This window comes from Hemitrygon akajei, chromosome 3, assembly GCF_048418815.1.
Source record: "Hemitrygon akajei chromosome 3, sHemAka1.3, whole genome shotgun sequence".
In the NCBI taxonomy this organism is placed as follows: domain Eukaryota; kingdom Metazoa; phylum Chordata; class Chondrichthyes; order Myliobatiformes; family Dasyatidae; genus Hemitrygon; species Hemitrygon akajei.
The window spans coordinates 3,012,203-3,032,223 of NC_133126.1; the positions used below are offsets into that span (position 1 = coordinate 3,012,203).

The 20,021-nt window shown below is 41.6% G+C and overlaps 1 protein-coding gene across 2 annotated transcripts in view; it reads right to left on the minus strand.

Annotated features, from left to right (window-relative positions):
• Positions 1-1,500: 1,500 nt before the first annotated feature.
• The window catches only part of btbd7 (BTB (POZ) domain containing 7), a 95,975-nt gene continuing 77,454 nt past the window's right edge, over positions 1,501-20,021 (minus strand). For both annotated transcript variants that reach the window (XM_073039151.1, XM_073039150.1), the window contains 5 exons: positions 16,798-16,941; positions 11,164-11,350; positions 9,546-9,724; positions 8,419-8,793; positions 1,501-5,651 (listed from right to left, as the gene is read on the minus strand). In XM_073039151.1, the coding sequence (XP_072895252.1) occupies positions 4,830-5,651; positions 8,419-8,793; positions 9,546-9,724; positions 11,164-11,350; positions 16,798-16,941 (1,707 nt within the window). In that variant the 3' untranslated portion in view covers positions 1,501-4,829. The remainder of the gene's footprint in view (positions 5,652-8,418; positions 8,794-9,545; positions 9,725-11,163; positions 11,351-16,797; positions 16,942-20,021) is intronic.

Consider the following 20,021-nt stretch of genomic DNA (forward strand, 5'->3'; position numbering starts at 1 on the left):
TACAGGCTAAAGCTGCCAGATGCTCATTTGTTAACCCCTTCATAATAGACTCCCCCCAACACTTCCCCAACCACTGAGGTTAGGATAACTGGCCTATAATTTCCTTTCTTTTATCTTCCTTCCTTTTCAGTTTTGCAATTTTCCAGTGTTCCAGGCCCATGCCAGAATCAGGTGATTCTTGAAAGATCATGACCAATGCATCCGTTATCACTTCAGCTCGAGGGTCTTGGCCTGTGGATTGATGGTGCATGGATGTTGTCCTGGAGCCACATTGCTGCAAGAACAGCCCACAGCAGCTGCAGATGAAGGAATTCAATTTGTCCTTGACCTAGTGAATAGAGGGCAGCACTGATGGGAGGGGGCTGCCTCCAACCTAGCACAGAATTCTTAAGTAAAGGCTTCAAAAGGTGCAGAAGCTGATAGAAATGCCAGTGTTTCTTTGCTGTCTGCCTCACTGACTTTAAGATGGAACATTATTTCAGGAATCTGACATTAGACATGACATGGCCATTTTAACCCAATAGGAGAACCAATGCTGCAGTTGCATACCACTGTTTATACACAGTGGCCAGTTTATTAGGTACACCTGCTCATCAATGCAATTATCTCACCAGCCAATCATGTGGCAGCAACTGAATGCATAGAGAATTGCAGACTTGGTCAAGGAGGTTCAGTTGTTCAGACCAAACATCAGAATGGGGAAGAAATATGATCTAAGTGACTTTGACCATGCAATGATTGTTGGGTATGGTTTGACTATCTCAAAAACTGCTGATCTCCTAGGATTTTCATGCAGTCTCTAGATTTTATAGAGAATGGTGTGAAAAACAAAAAAAAATCCAGTGAGCAGCAGTTCTGTGAGCGAATGATGAAAGGCCAGCGTTGGGCATTTTCATGCCTTACAAGGCGTGGAACGAAAGACTGTGTGGCACGCCACTCCTCACACAGATATTTTGCAGTATTTTTCTTTATTTTGCGAGGTTGAGTTGCCAGCTCAACACTCAACCCGGCACGGATGGAAAGCATACTCGGATTGGATTTGAACCCGGGAACCTCCGTTCCGGAGTCCGGCGCTGATGTCACTGTGCCACCAGCCGACCCTGTGAGCGAAAATGCCCTGAAATGAGAGGTCAGAGGAGAACGTCCAGACTGGCTCAAGTTGACAAGAGGGCGATTAGTAACTCAAATAACCACACATTACAACAGTGGCGTGCAGAATAGCATCTCTTAATGCACAATGTGTCGAACTTCGAGGTGGATGGGCTACAGCAGCAGAAGACCACCGACATACACTAAGTGGCCATCTTATTAGGTACAGGGTGGTACATGGGATAAACATACAAAGTTGGATTTGGGGACAATCAAGAACATGATGGGATAAATAAAGTGTATTCAGATTATATTTGGATCCTTCCACAGATGAAACAGTCACCAACCACTGGAATGCCATTCCAGGTGGTCACATTTCCTCTTGCTCGAACAATGATGAAGGGACAGTCATTTCAAATGTGCTGTTTCATTTTAATAAAAATATGGATTAAATTCACAATCATAATGAAACATTCTGTTGGCCATTTAATTAGAACACTAACTATGCCAGTTTAGAATTTGTTACATGCTTTTCCCTCCCCAGAAACAGTAGAAAAATAAATGAGAGATTCTGTACAACTGCTACAGTACTCAATAGGGAAATGCATTTCACTAAGCAACAACTTCCTTTTAAGATGCTAAAAAAAATAGTCATCTCTTTAAAAAACTTTATATACATTGAAGCATTGTAGAATCAATAGACAGTTATGCCATTTGTAGAAAACATTTGCATAGGATATTTGATCTAATTTACTGTTATTTGAGCCTTTAGCATTGAAGGCACTTTACTGTATCCCAGTAACAGTTTAGATCGTAAGCATCCAAAACAAATCATTACAGAACTAAACACCAACAATGCAAGTTTTTAAAAAAGCTTTTGCTACGAAGCACAAATTCATCTGAGTGGCTTCCAATATTCTAATATAACCAAAATTAAACTGGTAAACAGTTGCAGTTCAACATCATGCAGGGGCATGTGGCCAATAGAAAAAGATACATCAACACAATTTAGAACAATATACAAGTAGCGTCAGATCAGGCAACTTTCGAATGTTGTGCGTGTACTGGAAATAGTTGCTTCTGTTATGTTTAGGAAGGGCTGCAGATCTGTGGCAATGCAGATAAATTAGCAGGCAGTTTTGACTACCTTCTTAACCTAAAAGCAAGCACTTATACTGATCAAAAACCAACAGTGAAAACAATGTTAGAGTCATCGAACACAGAAACAGGCCCTTCAGCCTATCTAGTGAATACTACTGCTCTGCCTAGTCCCATCAGCCTGCACCTGGACCTTAGCCCTCCATAACTTTCCCATCGATGTACCTATCCAAACGTCTCTTACATGTTGAAATCAAATGCGAATCCACCACTTTCAAGGGCTACTCGTTCCACACTCTCACCAACCTCGTGAGAGAAGTTCCCCTCATGTTCCCTTTAAACATTTCACTTTTCACCCTTAATCCATGACCTCTAGTTCTAGTCTAACCAAAACTCAATGGAAAGCTTAGCTCCCAAGCTAATGTGTTAAACCTGGAAACCCCAGTACTCTCTCAAGAAACTGCACACACATCCACAAGGTGGCACTAGAGCAACACTCACAGTACAATAAGGGTGCATTAGGCTAGATGATCATCTGGAGTGGAATTGGAACTCACTCTGTACAACCAAATGAAGCACAGCTAACATATTGGAATAAAGCAGGGCACCAGAGTAACAAAGCGATTAGCGTGAGGCTATTACGTTCAGGCTATAGCAGTTTGGAATTCAATTCCAGTATCTTCAGTAAGGAGTCTGTATGTCCTCGATGTGGCTGTTTTCTCTGGGTGCTTCTCCCACAGTCCAAAGGTATACTGGGCAGGTGAATTGGTCATTGTAAATTGTCCCATGACTAGGTTAGGGGTAAATTGAGGTTGTTAGGATGGCACGGCTCGAAGGCCAGAAGGGCCTAATTCCGCTTTACTAAAATAAAATTAAACTTTATATTCAATGGTTGCCACACGCCCAAGAGTGGAAGTTTGTGTGTAGTCTTAGAATTAAGATTTTCAATTTAACACCAATACATCAGCTCTAGGTACCCTGACATGATTGATAAGATTGCACTGTAACACTGAACAACAGTAGGCTTTGCATCAGTATATTGCATTGGAAATTTGCACGCAAAGCTTTTTGCTTTGAATTCTCCTGTCTCCTAATGTCAGTCCTGATGTGGCATCCAAACAGGAAACAGAACAAGATCTGAGAAGGAAAATCTGCACAATTACTTCAAATTAGTTTTATACTGTAGATCAGAATGAGTAAAATTCAAAACACCACCACTGAATTTAAATGTATAACTCACAGATACAGGTTCAAGAGGAGAGAAGTTTCTGCAAGCGATTGTAGGATCGACATAGCTGGGAGAATACAGAACTAAAACAACTATAATCAATTATTATAGTTCTCTAGATATTCTACCTTGCCTCCAAGATTGGATTAACAGGGTTAGTCTCTGTCTTTAGGAGTAGGCCTGGATTTAACTGTTGCCAGGGAGGTGAAAATGAGATCTGCAGCACGTTGGCCATCAACAGTGCCGCAGAGAGGGAACTACAGCATCTCACAAGAGATTCTGCAGATGCTGGAAATCCAGAGTAACAAACACAAAATGTTAGAGGAACTCAGCAAGTCAGGCAGCATCTACGGAGGGAATAAAAACCTTCTTGCTTGTACTCCTCCCCTCCCCCACTTTCTTACTCTGGCTTCCCCCTTCCTTTCCACTGATCGCGGCCCAAAACATCAACTGTTTACTCATTACTATCGATGCTGCCTGACCTGCGGAATTCCTTCAGCATTTTGTGCACAGAACATCTTAAATATGTGCAATTGCAGACCCTACTTGGATACAGCAAAGGGGAAACAAGAGAATTTAAAAATCACATACAACTTGCATTCTAGTTTCTCCCCTTCACAGAATTATTATTTTAATTGTTGGAAACCATTTTGGAGACCAACATTAATCTATCCATGCAGAAATTTGAAAAGGAGCTAACAAACTAAAAAATGAGGGGAAAGGGCTGAGAAGTTTCATGTGTCCAACGACAGATCCATGATTAAGCAAACAATATGACAGCAGCTTCATCGGGAACTCCAGCTGCTTTCTCCATGTTGCTAGTATTTCTGCCTTTGGGATTTCAGCTTCTCAGGATATATTAAAGCATTAATCCTATAAACCGATTGTCACAGCAATCTGATTGTCCCAAGATTAAGACTATAGCTTTAAACTGACAAGGATCTGTGCTCTGAATAGAGGCAGCTGGCCAGCAGATTAAAGGCGTTCTTCCCTTGCATGTTTCCAATGCTGAGTACACTTGAAAAGAATACTGCCCAGTATTTTAAAGACTAAAAACTTTCTCGAAAATGAGAAAATATGCCAATGTGTACTGTATATCAGAGTACTTTTCAACATTAAATATTACACAATTGTTATCCAATGCACAAAAACATGGAACTGTTTTAAACAGACCTGAAAAAACGGAGGTAAAAGATCGAGCATTATTTTAAATGGTGAACTTGATTACCGGACGATTTGAACATTAGAAAGGATGGCAATACTGCACATGACTTGGTTTCCCGAGATATTAAAAAAGTCATAGAAAATCACTTAGAAATTATCCTGTTTAAGGTAGAAATGTTATGTACAAAACATCTATGAAAGCAAAATTAAGAGTCATCTGCTGAAAAATCACAATGGATTACTGCTGTCATTAAAGAGCTGACTTTTTGTACGAGAGATCAGATCTGTTTGGTGACCTCCTTTCTCGGCTTAGTGTATCTTCCCTACTGTTCCGGATGTTTCTGTGAGGCTGAGCGCTGGGTCCCGGCTCCAGCACGTCACCATCCGATGATCGTCTGCTGCAGTGAGCCTCGCGGCTCTCAGAGCTACAGGGCACACTGAGGGCATGGCTAGCGGTCAGGCCACAAGTCAGATCCGTCTCCATTAATCCCCTGCTTCTGGTATGCAAAGAGCCCCCACTATACTCTTGCTTCAGTGCTAAGTCCAACCTGTGTGGTGGCTGCTCCAGAAAATCGAAATAAGGTGGGTCACTGGGTCTTGGCTGTTGGGCTTCAGGAGGCAGTAAATACTCTCTCCTTGATTCTACCGGCTTACTAGAAGGTTCACTGCAAAGAGAAGTCATCTTGAAGCTCCCTGCTGCTGCAGATCTATTGGGATTGTATAACTCTGGGCTGAAATATGTTGCCTGTGAAGGAGCCAATGTATGTCTGCTTGTTCCTGGAGTGTACGGCCGGTAAGATACAGTGGAGAAATCATAGAGATCAGGGTAGTCCTGGAAGCCTTGGCGAGGTTCTGCCTTCAGATGACTGGGCTTTCTCCTCACACCGTGTGCGCGTCTACTGTGCAAATATGGTGCAGGCCGTGGAAAGGAAGCAAAATCTGAAGCCATTTGGTTCACTTCGGTACTTAAAGCAAGCTCTGGAAACCTTCTGTCCTTAAGTGACAAGTTACTCAGAGATGTCACACCCATTGCAATGTCTGGCATCAGTTCATTCAAGGCACCTTCAGCACTCTAGAAGAAAACAAAATTGAACAACATCAAATTTGGATTTTCTACTCCATGACTTTTGAAACCAAATTAACAAAGCAAACTATGTGAACACAACATCTGTAGATCCATATGATCACAGTAACTTTTAAAGTATAGCTGGTGAGCTCCATACTGAACTATTCATTGACCAGCACCTGGACCACGGCTCTCCATACCCTTCCCATATATGTACCTGTCCAAATTTCTCTTAATCAAACCTGTATCTACCACTTCTGCTGGCAGCCTGTTCCACACTCTCAGCACCCTCTGAGCGAAGACGTTTCCCTTAAATAGTTCATCTAAGACCTCTAGTCTCACCCAACTTCACTGGAAAAAGCTCACTTAAATTTACCTCATAAATTTGTATACGTCTATCTTGACTGGACACAGCATGAAAGGTTATGGAGAGGAGACAGGGGAGTGGGGCTTAGGAGGGGAAAAAAGATCAGCCACAATTGAATAGCAGAGCTATGCTTTGTACTGTGTTTTACACATTGGCCCCTGAGAAACCCTATACTATTTGGCTGTATTCATGTGCAGTTGAATGATAATTAAACTTCGATTTGAACTTGAAATCTCCCGTCATTCTTCTACACGCTAGGGAATAAAGTCCTAACCTATTCAACCACTCCCTGTAGTTCAGGTCCTCAAGTACAGCAGTATCATAATAAATTTTCTCTACACCCTTTCAATCGTACTGATACATTTCTGTGGGTAGGTGATCAGAACTGTAAATTAGACCTCACCAATGAATGTTGCTTTTGGAAAATTAAAGAGATAGTGCACAAACACTGAAAATGTGAAGCCTCAAGCTTCCTGATGAAACTAACTCAAAATACTAACCAATACCCTCCTTTACCTCATCTAAGATCCATGCAGGAAAAAGGCATAATGAATGATGCATGTTGTTCCAATTGTTGAGTTAATATTCTCATAGCACCCTTTCATTTATAAGCACACACTTAGTTTCAGGCCCAATTTTATTTTAGGGTTCTCAGTAATATTAACTGTAATGTTAACTGGCAAGGCTAACAAAATAGTTTTTCTGTAGTGTTATAATGAAATGGCTTCTCTGTAATGTTAACTGGTGATGTAATGGTTCTTTGTAGTTGTGATGTTTGGGTTATAATTACAGATAACGGGGAACTAACCAGTGGAAGACTTGTGCTATCTTGTATGGTGGGAACCAAGAGAGGGTTCGCAGTCTTTAGGAGGAGGCAAGTGGCAAGGAAGGGTGAGCGTGGGAGCATTCAGCGGTCCCAGGGCAGCGGATACTGGAATTTGACGGTTCGGAGGTTGTTTGGGGACAGATCCGGAAGGCGTGAGCTCCAATGAATTAAATTTGTGCACAAAACTAATGAATTTACTGAGTGGCACTTTTGTTTATTTGTTTCTACTAACCATACCACCAAAAAAAGTTATGAAGTGTAATCATTTAATTGTACACTGTGTATTGTCTGATATTTTACATTGTGGGCTTGTATCGGGGTGCATTACACAGCATCTACACCACTGTGAGCACACCGTTTGGCAGGGCCTACGGCAGTTCCCCCTAGAAGGATGTTACATATTTATTTATTTAGAGCTCCAAGGCGGAACAGGCCTTTCTGGCCCAACGAGCTGCCCTGCAATACACCGATTTAACTCCAGCCTAATCACAAAAATTTGCAAAGACCAATTTGGCTGTACTCATTTTACAGGTACCCAAGTTGCTGATTTCCACACCAGATGGTCTGATGTGTTTCCTTAAAAGGCTCCATGCCCTGAATAAAAATTAGCACACAAACAGCATTTTTTATATTTTAATACTTATTTATAATATTTTTATTAGTTTATTAATATTTATTTACAATATTTTAATACCCTAATCAGCAAATTAGAAAATGTTGATGTTGAATCTGGGAGGAATAGACATTTGATAACCAAATCTGTTTAAGGACATTGGCCAAAGATGGATATGCAGAGTTGGGTCATGGATTAACCATGTAATCATTAAGAGGCCAAATAACCTACTTCCATTCTTAAGATCCAATGAGAGCCCGTGCAGAAGTCAGTAAAGCAGATTTACATTACTATAGAGCTTCAAGAAATCAGTAGAATCAGTATAGGGTGTGATGCATAGAGATCTCCTATGGAGATAGGTCTTGATCCTTCAAGGTTCAAAGTACATTTATTATAGAAGTATGTATACTATATACAAGCTAGAGATACATCATTTTGCTAAAAGCCATAAAACAAAGAAACACAATAGAATCCACAAAAAACTGTCAAATATCAATAAAACAAACAATACACAGAACATTAACTGCAGAGTCTCCAAAAGTTACCCCACAGCTGTGCAGCCAGTTCAGTGCTGAGCTGTTAAACGGCCCAGGTGACTGATGGCTACAGGCCACAGGCCATAGCTGTGCAGCCAGTTCAGTGCTGAGCTGAGTAAAGCCTGTCTAGGAGCCTGATGGCCACAGAGCAACACTATTCTCGAAACTGGCCATGTGGGATATCAAAATTCCTGAATCTCCTGCAGGCAGTAGTAGAGAGACGAGAGGGAGTCTCGTCAAAGTCAGGCAGACAAGATAGGCTTAGGTGGAAGATCTTGGCTGACATGGAAAACTGAACAGAACACCAGATACTTAGAAATAAAATAGTTAATGTAACATTTTAAGCCCCGTCACATGATTCAGAAAGGCACGTGGATATTTTGTTTCCAAATTCTTTACCACTGATCTGACATTTAAAAGTCAAAACTTACCCCTATATCTGTTTGCGCCTGGACCAGTCTGGCAGAATTGGTGCAGTTGGGAGGCATTTGTTTACCACCAGATGTATAAATAGGTCTGGTGGTCAGTCCAGAATAATGTAAAGAACGATTACATGGGTAGGATAAGGAGCGGGATGACAGCTGACCAGGCAGCCTCTGCTTCGAATCGGTTTTGTGCTTCTCGTGTGTCATTGCTTTCGGTGGGTGATACGGTGGTGGAGGTGGTGGCAAAGGTGGCCGGAAAGCTGCAAAGGGCTCAACGTCACCACGTTGTCCAGCCGGTGAACTGCTCATCCTGCAGTGACGAACAGCTAGCACTGGACTCTCATCACCAAACCGCTCATGAGGAAAGAACTTCAGAGGATTCTGTGGAAAGCAATAGATAATCATTAGATTAGCAGAGCTACATTCCTATAGACTTAACCCAGGTCAATTGTCATTAAAGTTTTCACATATCTTAATAATTCAAATATTTTAAGTTAGCTGGCTTGTTAACAGGGAGAAAGAATTTTAAATTGTGGGTTGCTCATGTCCGTTAGAGGGTGCAGAAGAGGTTTACGAGGATGTTGCCTGGGTTAGACAGCATGTGCTATAACTAGAGGCTGGACAAACCTGGGTTGTTTTCTCTGGAGCAGCAGAGGTTGAGGGGAGATCTGATGAAGGTTTACAAGACTATGAGAGGCATAGACAGAGTAGACAGACAAATATTTTTCCCTGGGGTTGAGATGTCTAATAGTAGAGGATATGCGCATTTAAGGTGAGATGGGGTATTTCAAAGGAGATGTGGATTTTAAAAAATTATCATTCAATTTATTTATATATATATATATATATATATATATATATATATATACACACACACACACACACACACTTGATTATTACTTTATTTGGCTTGGCACGACGTTGTGGGCTAAAGGACTTGTTGCTGTGCTGTACGGTTCTCAGTTCTATGAAGCTGCATCAATTCCAAAGTAGTTTTAAAAATGGTTATTAACAAGCTAATTGTAGGAAACCTCTTTGCCCAATACTGCACCTAAAGGTATTAATATTTATGAAAACTCATTTGGTCGTTTAGGCTGGTCAATGTCATAATGTTACACACATAATTCCCATACCTGAAGCAGTTCAACAGCAGCATCTGGGAGGTTAAATTCTCTCAATACCCGGATCTGAATTTCGTAGCTTACAGTTGCTCCTTCCCCACAGTTCAACGCATATGCTCGCTGCACCTGATCCGTATGTCTAAGTTCTTGAAGGCGCCTGATCATATCTTTTACCATTTTCAAGGGGGGGACTGAAAAGTAATATTTATTTAGTAAGGTCTTTGCACAAGAACCTGCATCTGAACTCATTTATATTGGGAGGAAATCATAAGGCAGAGGAGCAGAACAAGGTTATCTGGCCCATCAATCCTCCTCCGCCTCCGTTCATTTACTATCCACTAAGTGGTAATTTTTAGTGATTTATTGTAATATGGATGAGATTCTAACTAAAAAGCAATACATACAAAATGCTGGAGGAATTCAGCAGGTCACAAAGCAATTAAGGAGGAGAAAGGAGAGTCAACATTTTGGGCTGAGACCCTGGACCAGGACTAACTGAAGTGGTAATTTAGTCTGACCAGTGGAGTGATAACAGGCCATCTAGCTGTTTAAATATTCAGGTTTTTTCATTGTCGTTTTGTACTATTTACTTTCTTTGTGTGTGTGTGTGTGTGGGGGGGGGGGTCTGTTGCTCCCTCACTTTCAGGGAATTTAACTCCCATTATCGTCTGTCCATTAGCTGAATAACAGGAATGGATTTAATGATACTGCTTTGTAAACCAAATCAACATGTAATGCAATCCCTACAAATCAAGAGCACAAGAAACTATAACAAAACAGTCATATCTAAGTAAAGTGGACTGATGCTGTTTAAGAGAAAAGCAATCTGAGAAAGGCAATGAATTAGCCCTCAAGAGCTAACAAGTGCAAATGTTATGATGGTGCTGTTTGCATGAGACAGCAGCCACACCCGGTACACTGCTTTGATAGGCAAGCTAAACCAGGTGAGAGTAGCCAGCGGGCCTCATACCAGGTGAGATAGAGTCATGCCTGGCCTAGCACGTGCAGCCAGCACCAATGGACTGGAGATCCAGGGCAGTTCTGCAACACTCCGTGGAGAATGAAGTGCTTGACGTGGCACAGTAGTAGTCATGGTCACGTACTGCAACCTGGACCCGGACGTGATGACTTACCCACACCGGACCCAGACTTCAGAGGTCGAGAGAGTGGAACTGCCCCTGCGCAATAGCTTGTACACTTGAAAAGTCTTCCTGCACAGCTCTCAGATCATTGTTGGATACAATGTCAACCAACAGGTCATCAGGGCTCAACATCTGAGCACAACTTTTTAATGGTATCAACTGAAGGCAGTGAGTGACCCCTCCATTGTGGAAACCATTCCAAAATTCCCCAACTGAAGTACAACCATTTAGGTGATTTGAGGGGGTGGTATGAGGCAGAGTGACAAATAGGTGGGGCAAAGATCATGGGTGAGAGTGAAAGGTGAAATATTTAAGGGGAATCTGGGAGGGGTAGGGAGGGTTACGGTCTGGGTGCAGGACAATGGGACTAGGCAGACTAACAGTTCAGCATGGACTAGATGTCACCTGTTTCTGTGCTGTAGCTCCCCATAACTCCAAATACAGAACTGAGAATGAATAGCTAATTCCAGCACTGGAATAATACTTACCGGGAATTTCATTGGCAATGATTGAAGGAGGGTTAGATGGTGCACCTATCGGCTGGTGATTCATTAAGTGACAGCATTGTGGAACAGCACTATTCACCATGTATAGTGTGTCTGGTACATTGGACATACGGACCATTCGCAGCCGGACAAGATCAGTCTGCTCCACCATCATCTCGTCCAATACAGTCTGCAAACAGAAATCAACACACATAGGGGCTGCAATTACATAACGGCTTGAAAGAAGAAAAGTTACTTCTTACAACTACTAGAAATTGTTAAGCTTGCTAGAATCAAAGATGAGTTATGACAATTAATCTACTTCATTGCCAGCTCCATCATGGGCACTACCTCCCTGGCATTGAGGACATCTTCAAAAGGCGATGCCTCAAATCGGATCCAGCATCTATGAGCTAAAAATCTAGATTATTGGTATTACAGTGGAGAAAAGGGAATTACAGAGGCTTGAGAGGAGATGGCCAGAACTAATTGGAAAAGAACACTGGCAGGGATAACGGCTGAGCATCAATGGCTGGAATTTCCTGAAGCAACTTGGAAAGCACAGGATATTTATACCCCATAGAGAAAGGAGTATTCTAAAGGAAAGATGACACAACCGCGCTAACAAGAGAAGTCAAAGCCAACCTAAAAGCTAAAGGGAGGGCATATAATGGAGTAAAAATTGATGGGAAATTAGAGGATGGGGAAACTTAAAAACCAATAGAAGGCAACTAAAAAAAAATCATTAAAAGGTGAAGATGGAATATGAAAGTAAGCTAGCCAATAATATTAAAAAAGATACCAAAAGTGTCTTCAGATACATAGAGTGTAAAAGAGAGGAGAGAGTGTATATTGGACTGCTGGAAAACAATGCTGGAGGGGTTGTAATGGAGGACAACAAAAATGCTGACAAACTGAGTAAGTACTTTCATCAGTATTCATTATGGAAGACACTAGCAGTATGGTGGAAATTTCAGGTGTCAGGGAGCATGAAGTGTGCGAAGTTACCTTAATTAGAGAAGAGGAGGAGGAATTTCTTTGCCACAGGCAGCTGTGAAGGCCAAGTCTTTATGTATATTTTAGGCAGAGGTTGATAGATTCTTGATTAGTCAGGTCATGAAGGGATACGGGGAGAAGGCAGGAGACTGGAGCTAAACAGAAAATTGGATCAGCTACGATGAAATGGCAGAGCAGACTCGATGGGCTAAATGGCCTAATTCTGCTCCTATATCTTATGGTCTTATTAAGGAATCCATCACTCAAGATATGCCCTTTTTTCACTGCTACCATCAAGGAGGAGATACATGAGCCTGAAGACACACTCAGTATTTCAGGAACAGTTACTTACCCCATGCCCTCAGATTTCTGAATAGATAGTGAACCCACAAATGAACTCAATTGTTTATCTCTCTCTTTTTGTAATACTTAATTTAAATTTTTAAAATATATTTTTTATTGATTATGTATTGCATTGTACATTGAGCAGCGGTGAATCAGAGAGATTGGAAGCCAGAGTTCATTCAGTTTCACCGACTGAGGAGGAAAGGCAGCAACTTGTGGCAATTGGGAGCTTTGTGCAGTGTCTAAGCAGCGTTCAAGACTGATTGGCAAAAACAATTAAAATAAGGCATGAGCAAGTGGAGAGGACAGAGATAGAGTGGGGATTTTGAAGCTTTTACTCTTCAAGACTTCTTCAAGGAGAAGCTTTAGTGACAGAAGGCAAAAAAAGCTTTAGGTAGAGATTCACCCACAACTTATTGTTCTTCCTTCATTATATTTGTTCAGTTAGAACAATAGAGATGCCAGCCAGATAGCTGAATGCTCCTCCTACAGGATGTGGGAAGTCAGGGAGATGTGGGAATGTCCTTGATAGCTACAGCTGTGAGAAGTGCATCCAACTACAGCTTCTACCAGTCCACATTATGGAATCGGAACTGAAACTGGATGAACTCCAGATCATTCATAGATTGCACATACAGAGAGGTAGTTACGCCCAAAGTGCAGGACACAGGACACTTGGTGTCAGTCAAGAAAGGGAAGGTTAAACAGTCAATGCAGAGTACCGCTGTGGCCATTCCCCTCAACAACAGGTACTGTATATCACTTTGGGTGCTCTGGTGGGGGGCTGAGCTAACAGAGGAATGTCACATCAGTCAGCTCTCTAGGCCTGTGTCTGATTCTGCAGCTCAGAAGGGAAGGGGAGAAGAGGCAATCTGTGGTGATAGGGGATTCATTAGTTAGGGAAGTTCTGTGGGCAAGAACAAGATTCCCGAATGGTATGCTGCCTTCTGGGTACAAGGGTCAGGGACATCTCAAATCGAGTCCTCAGCATTCTTAAATGGGAGGATTAAAAACCAGAGGTCGTGGTCCATGCAGGCACCAATGACATAGTGAGGACGTTCTGCAAAGTAAGTTCAGGCAGTTAGGTACCAAATTAAATGGCAGGACGAGGGTTGTGATTTCAAGATTCATAACTGTGCTACATGCTAGTGAGGCCAGAACTAAGAAGATTATACAGTTTAATTCATGGCTAAGGATTTGGTGTAAGAGGGAGGACATAAGATTTTTGGATCATTGGGCTCTCTTCCAGGGAAGGAGGGATCTGTACCAAGAAGATTTGCACCTGAATTGGAAGGGAACTAATATTCAAGCAGGAAGGTTTACTAGTGCTGCATGATGGTGTTTAGAGCTGCAGAGAGATGGGAACCACAGTGGCAGAACAGTTAGTGAAGAGGTTGTGGAGATATGTATTGCTAAGACAAAGTCAAGAACCAAAAGGGTGAGCATGGTGTGACTAATGCCCTGAACTGCATATACTTCCATGCAAGCAGTATCATGGGAAAAACGGGTGAGCACAGGCCTGAATCAACACCTGAGTTATACTGGAGCCAAGAGTGAGACTTGGTTGCAGGAGGGCCAGGACTGACAGCTCAATATTCTAGGGTTCTATTGTTTTAGATGCGACATAGTAGGAGAGATGAAAGGAGGAGGGGTGGCATTACTAGTCAGGCAAAATGTCATGGCAGTGCTCCGTCAGGAGACTGGAAAACTTGTCTAGTGAGGTGTTGAGTGGAACTGAGAAATACGGAACGTATGACCACATTAATGGGCTGTATTCCAGACCACCCAATGATCCGAGGGATTGTGAGGAACAAGTTTGCAGATATCGCAGCAGTTTGAAGAAACATAAGGTTGCTATAGTGGGTGATTATAACTTCCCATATATTGACTGGGAATCACATATTGTAAAATGTCTAAATGGGATAGAGTTTGCCCAATGTACCCAGGAAAGTTTACTTCTATCAGTATGTAGAAGCTCCAATATGAGAGTGCTTGATATTTGATCTTCAATTTGGGAATGAGACAGGGCAGGAGATAAAGTGTAGGGGAACACTTTGCATCTAGTGATCACAATGCCAGTAGTTTTCAATGCAAATATGCAAAAAGATAGGTCTGGTCTGTGGGTTGAGATTCTACATTGGATGACATCAGAAATGATCTGGCAAATGTGGATTGGGCAGGCTGTTTTCTGGCAAAGGTGTACTTGGTAAGTGGGAGGCCTTCAAATGCAAAATTTTGGGAGCAAAGCTTGTATGCGCCTGTCAGAATAAAAGGTAAAGATAACAAGTATAGGGAGTTTTGTTTTTCTAAGGGTATTGAGGCCTTAGTTAAGAGACAAAAGGAGGTGCATAGCAGGTAGGAACAAATGCGGAGCTTATAGAGGACAAGAGATGTAACAGAACACTTAAGAAAGTGCAGAAATTGCTGAGGCCTTAGCAGAGATATTTAAAACATCCTTAGCAACAGGAGAGGTACCAGCGGATTGGAGGATAGCCAAAGTTGTTCTGCTGTTTAAAAAAGGTTCTCAATATAAACAAAGAAATTATAGGCCAGTGAACCTGATATCAGTTGTGGGAAAGTTATTGGAAAGTATTCAGAGGGACTGGATCTAAAAGCATTTGGATAGACAGGGACTGATTAAGGATAGTCAACATGCCTTTGTCTGTGGTAGGTCATGTCTAACCAATTTTATAAAGTTTTTTGAGAAAGTTACATGGAAAATTGATGGATCTTGTCTATGTGGACTCAGTAAAGCATTTGACAAGGTTCCACATGGGAGGCTTGTCAAGAAGGTTCAGCTGTTTGACATTCAAGATGAGGTAGTAAATTGGATTAGACATGGCTTTGTGGAAGAAGACAAAGAATGGTAGTAGATGGTTGCCTAGATCCCAGAAGGAAATCCAAGAACTTCCAAAGTAATGTAAATCAAGATTTAATTTCTTATTGATATTAAATTGAAAGTCATGCATGTAGAAACTCCGCCATGGACGGTCCCCAGCCTAGCTATGAAAGGAGAAGGGTTGGGCATGGGGTTAGCAGACCCAGAGCTACCAAAATCTCAACAGAAGCTACAAAGACCTTGTTCCTGGGAGAGGAAGGATCTTCAATGGACTACACGTGGAGACAATGTGAAAGCCTGACTCAGGACACAGGACTCTGGCACGCTGCAGTTGGCAGCCTATACCCGATGCAGTATGATGACAGAAACTAATGAAACTTTATAACTTTAGACTGAATGTACTTGGATGCAAGGCACCAAACCTGATATAATATCCAGGACTTGAATATTCGTTAGCATTTGTACTAAACTGAAAAATGCTAGTATTTTAAACAGTGACTATTATTTTAAGTACACACCCAACTCAGGTGTAAACGTTTAGTTTAGTTAACTAATCTTTCCTTTTATAGCAGTGGATTCTGGTTAGTTGAGCCATCAGTTAACCAAGGCAGCCACTTAATTTGGATAAATATTAAAGAACAGAAACTAATTGAGAAAATAGCTGAGATTCCATTTGTTTATTTGGAACACTATGTTGCTGATTTGGGACAGGAACCTCTTGCAGAACAGTTTTTAACTAGCATCAGTCATGAGCACTTGTGTGGTCATCAGACACCACACTGTGCATAGAATGAACAGTTTTTAAATAGAATCTATTATGTGTGCTTGTGTTGTTATCTATTTGGGCCAATGGATGCCGATTCAAAAAGCAGTGATTTCTGATAATTTTGTTTATAAGGCAGTTCATTTTCTGCATTAGGTATCTGAACGGATTTTGTTCCCTCAATTTCACAACTGACAGTCAGCAAATCTTTTCAACTTTCTTGTGCATCAAACACTTGGCCAGAAACACTGACTGATATGCCCAGTTACAAGTAAAAATATCAACTTCATTCAGCTTCACTTGCACCATCACTGAACTGTTCCCAGAACCTATGGACTCACTTTCAAGGACTCTTCATCCTATGTTCTCCATATTAATTGCTTATTCATATTATTATTTTTCTCTTTCGCATTTGCACAGTTTATCTTTTGCATATTGATTGTTTCTTCATCCTGTTCGTGTAGTATTTCATTGATTCTATCATAGTTCTTGGATTTACTGAGTATGCCCACAAGGCAACAAATCTCAGGGTTGTACACGTTCAAATTTACTTACCCAAATTGTCAAGCTTAATGTATAAAACAGCTTATTAATAACAACAGTTCATAACTCAGATGTTAAATTGTGAAGCACATTGAATTTAATCCATATTTACATACAAGCTTGGAACACAAACTACTTTGTACAAAGGTACCTTCGCCTCCTCCACGTATGGTGCAAATAATCGAGGTTTCACATAGATCCCAGAATTTTTCTGACGCAGCCAAGCATGAGATTTTCCACCTTCTGCTGTTGGGAGCATATCTGATGGTGGTGTGCTAATCAGTCCTCTCTTCATCTAAATTTAAAGAAATGAAAGTGTTGAATAGTATCATTTTTTCACCAGTTTACAATTCATTTTCTCACATCTTCTTAGCAGGGTTGAAATGTCTAATACTGAAGGACATGCATTTAAGATGAGGGGTGGGTGCCTGGAATGTGCTACAATGTAGTGGTAGAGGCAGGTAGATTAGAGGCTTTTAAGATTCATTTGGAGAGACACACGAATGTGAGGAAAATGGAAGGATATGGGCATGGTGTAGGCAGAAGGGATTAGTTTAGTTGGCCATTTCATTCCTAACTTAATTGGTTTGGCACAACATTGTGGGCCAAAGGGTCTGCTCCTTGCTGTATTGTTCGGTGTTCCACACTACCAGGATATTATATGACCCAGTGAGTTCAGTAAACTCCAGGTAATCCCAACAGCCCTAATCCATTTCTGTGTCATTGATTCCTTCTCACTCGCACCGATACCAGACATACAGTAATTTATAGCACTCAATTAACCAACCGCCTTTTGTAGATCTGTGAGGAAACCAGAGGAGCCAGGGGAAAGCCACATCATCACATAGGGAAAGTGCAAACTCTACACGGAGACCTCCTCAACCTCAACAAATGCAACAATTTTTATATGTGCATTTATATGCACTCTTGGGTTTATGTTATTAATATTGCTGCTTTACAAATATTATTTCTGAACATTTATTGATGGGAGAATAGTTCTGCCATGGTAGCACAATGATGATGCTACTACAGCCTGGGGAGTTCAATTCTAGCGCCTTCATTACGGAGCCTCTGTACATCCTCCCTGTGGAATGTGTGAGTTTTCACCAAGTCCTCCGGTTTCTTCCCACAGGCTGGAGACATACCGGATAGATTAACTGGTCATTGTATACTGGATTAAATGCGGGTTGTCGGGGCTGCTAGGCCGCGCAGCTCAAACAGCCAGAAGGGCCTATTCCGTGCTGTATCTCTAAATGAATGAACTGAAGTCATTTCTGTCTCTACTTAAATTGCCATATCTTACATGACTATCATCTGTCAACCACTCACTCACATTTTTAATAAATAATAACAATAACAACTTATTTATAGTGCATTTTTCATTCAAATGATGTGAACAGTGCATGCCTGGAATTTATTGAGTTATTAGACCATAAGATATAGGAGCAGAATTAGGCCTTTTGGCCCATCGCTTCTGCTCCATTTCATCATGGTGGATTCATTTTCCCTCTCAGCCCCAATCTCCTGCCTTCTCCCTGTATCCCTTCATGCCCTGACTAATTAAGACCTATTAACTGTTAAAAGATCAGTTGCCACTGGTGAGTTAAAAGTTGCCAGGTGTCAGTATTACCAATCAAAAGATGAGAAGGCAAAAATACATAAGACACAACTTATGACACTCTAACTAATGAAGAATCTATCAACCTCTGTTTATCCAATGACTCAGCCTCTACAGCCAAAGCAAGTGAGTCAGTAAGAACCAAAGGTGTAAATGTGAGGTGAGATATGGCCACTAGTTTCACTTGCACATCTAACTGCAGGGAGTTACAGCAAATTAACACAAACAGCAACAGGCCAGAGCTCACCTAGCTTTCTCACCCATGAAATCTGGCAGCAATCTCATCTTAATATAACAATTACAGCACAGAAACAGGCCATCTCAGCCCTTCTAGTCCGTGCCGACGCTTACACTCACCTAGTCCCACTGGCCCGCACTCAGCCCATAACCCTCCATTCCTTTCCCGTCCATATACCTATCCAATTTTACTTTAAATGACAATACCGAACCTGCCTCTACCACTTCTACTGGAAGCTCGTTCCACACAGCTACCATTCTCTGAGTAAAGAAATTCCCCCTCATGCTACCCTTAAACTTTTGCCCCTTAACTCTCAAATCATGTCCTCTTGTTTGAATCTCCCCTACTCAATGGAAAAAGCCTATCCATGTCAACTCGATCTACCCCCTCATTATTTTAAATACCTCTATCAAGTCCCCCCTCAACCTTCTACGCTTCAAAGAATAAAGACCTAACTTGTTCAACCTTTCCCTGTAACTTAGGTGCTGAAACCCAGGTAACATTCTAGTAAATCTTCTCTGTACCCTCTCTATTTTGTTGATATCTTTCCTATAATTCAGTGACCAGAACTGTACACAATACTCCAAATTCGGCCGTACCAATGCCGTGTACAATTTTAACATTACATCCCAACTCCTATACTCAATGCTCTGATTTATAAAGGCCAGCATACCAAAAGCTTTCTTCACCACCCTATCCACATGAGATTCCACCTTCAGGGAACTATGCACCATTATTCCTAGATCACTCTGTTCTACTGGTGAATGATGAATGATCCTGGGAATGAAAGGGTTAAGGTACGAGGAGCACTTCATGGCTCTGGGCCTGTACTCACTGGAGTTTAGAAGAATGGGGGAGGGGTGGAGAATCTCATTGCAACCTATCGAATATTGAAAGCTTTAGATAGAGTAGATGTGAAAAGGATGTTTCCTATAGTGGGTGAGTCTAGGAAATGTTTCCCAATGGGGGCGGTAAGTGTCCTAAGGGGGCATTAGGGGAAATAAAAGTTGTTGGGGGTGTTCAGGATTTTTGGGGGGGGGGGGGGCACTAACTTGAGATATGAAACCTGACCGACCATTTGAGCAGACACTTCCAAAAAAAAGAACGAGGCACTGGAACACAGGAAGAGCCATATCTCTGCAAGCAGCGGGTATCTGTCATCACAACGCATCTAAAACCTGGTAATCTCATCTGAATTTACCAACACACAGACATTATTGCTGATGGATAAATTAGTAAGCAGGGTGCCCAAAAGTTCCCCTTGACTCACGACACAGAACAAGTTCATGCAATTTAACAGTTAGTAAATCAAGAGCGTCCTCTGAACTTTCTCTACAGATCTACAAAAATCAAGTTGCACAACGATACAGCACTGACTGGAACCAAATGATGAACCTGCCGACTCCGAGTATTACCAATGAGGTGTTCAAAGTGAACTCGACTTCATACGTGCGGTTAAGAACCATCTTTGGGGATTATGAGACCTTATGTGATCGGTCAAATGTATTAACTGGAATAG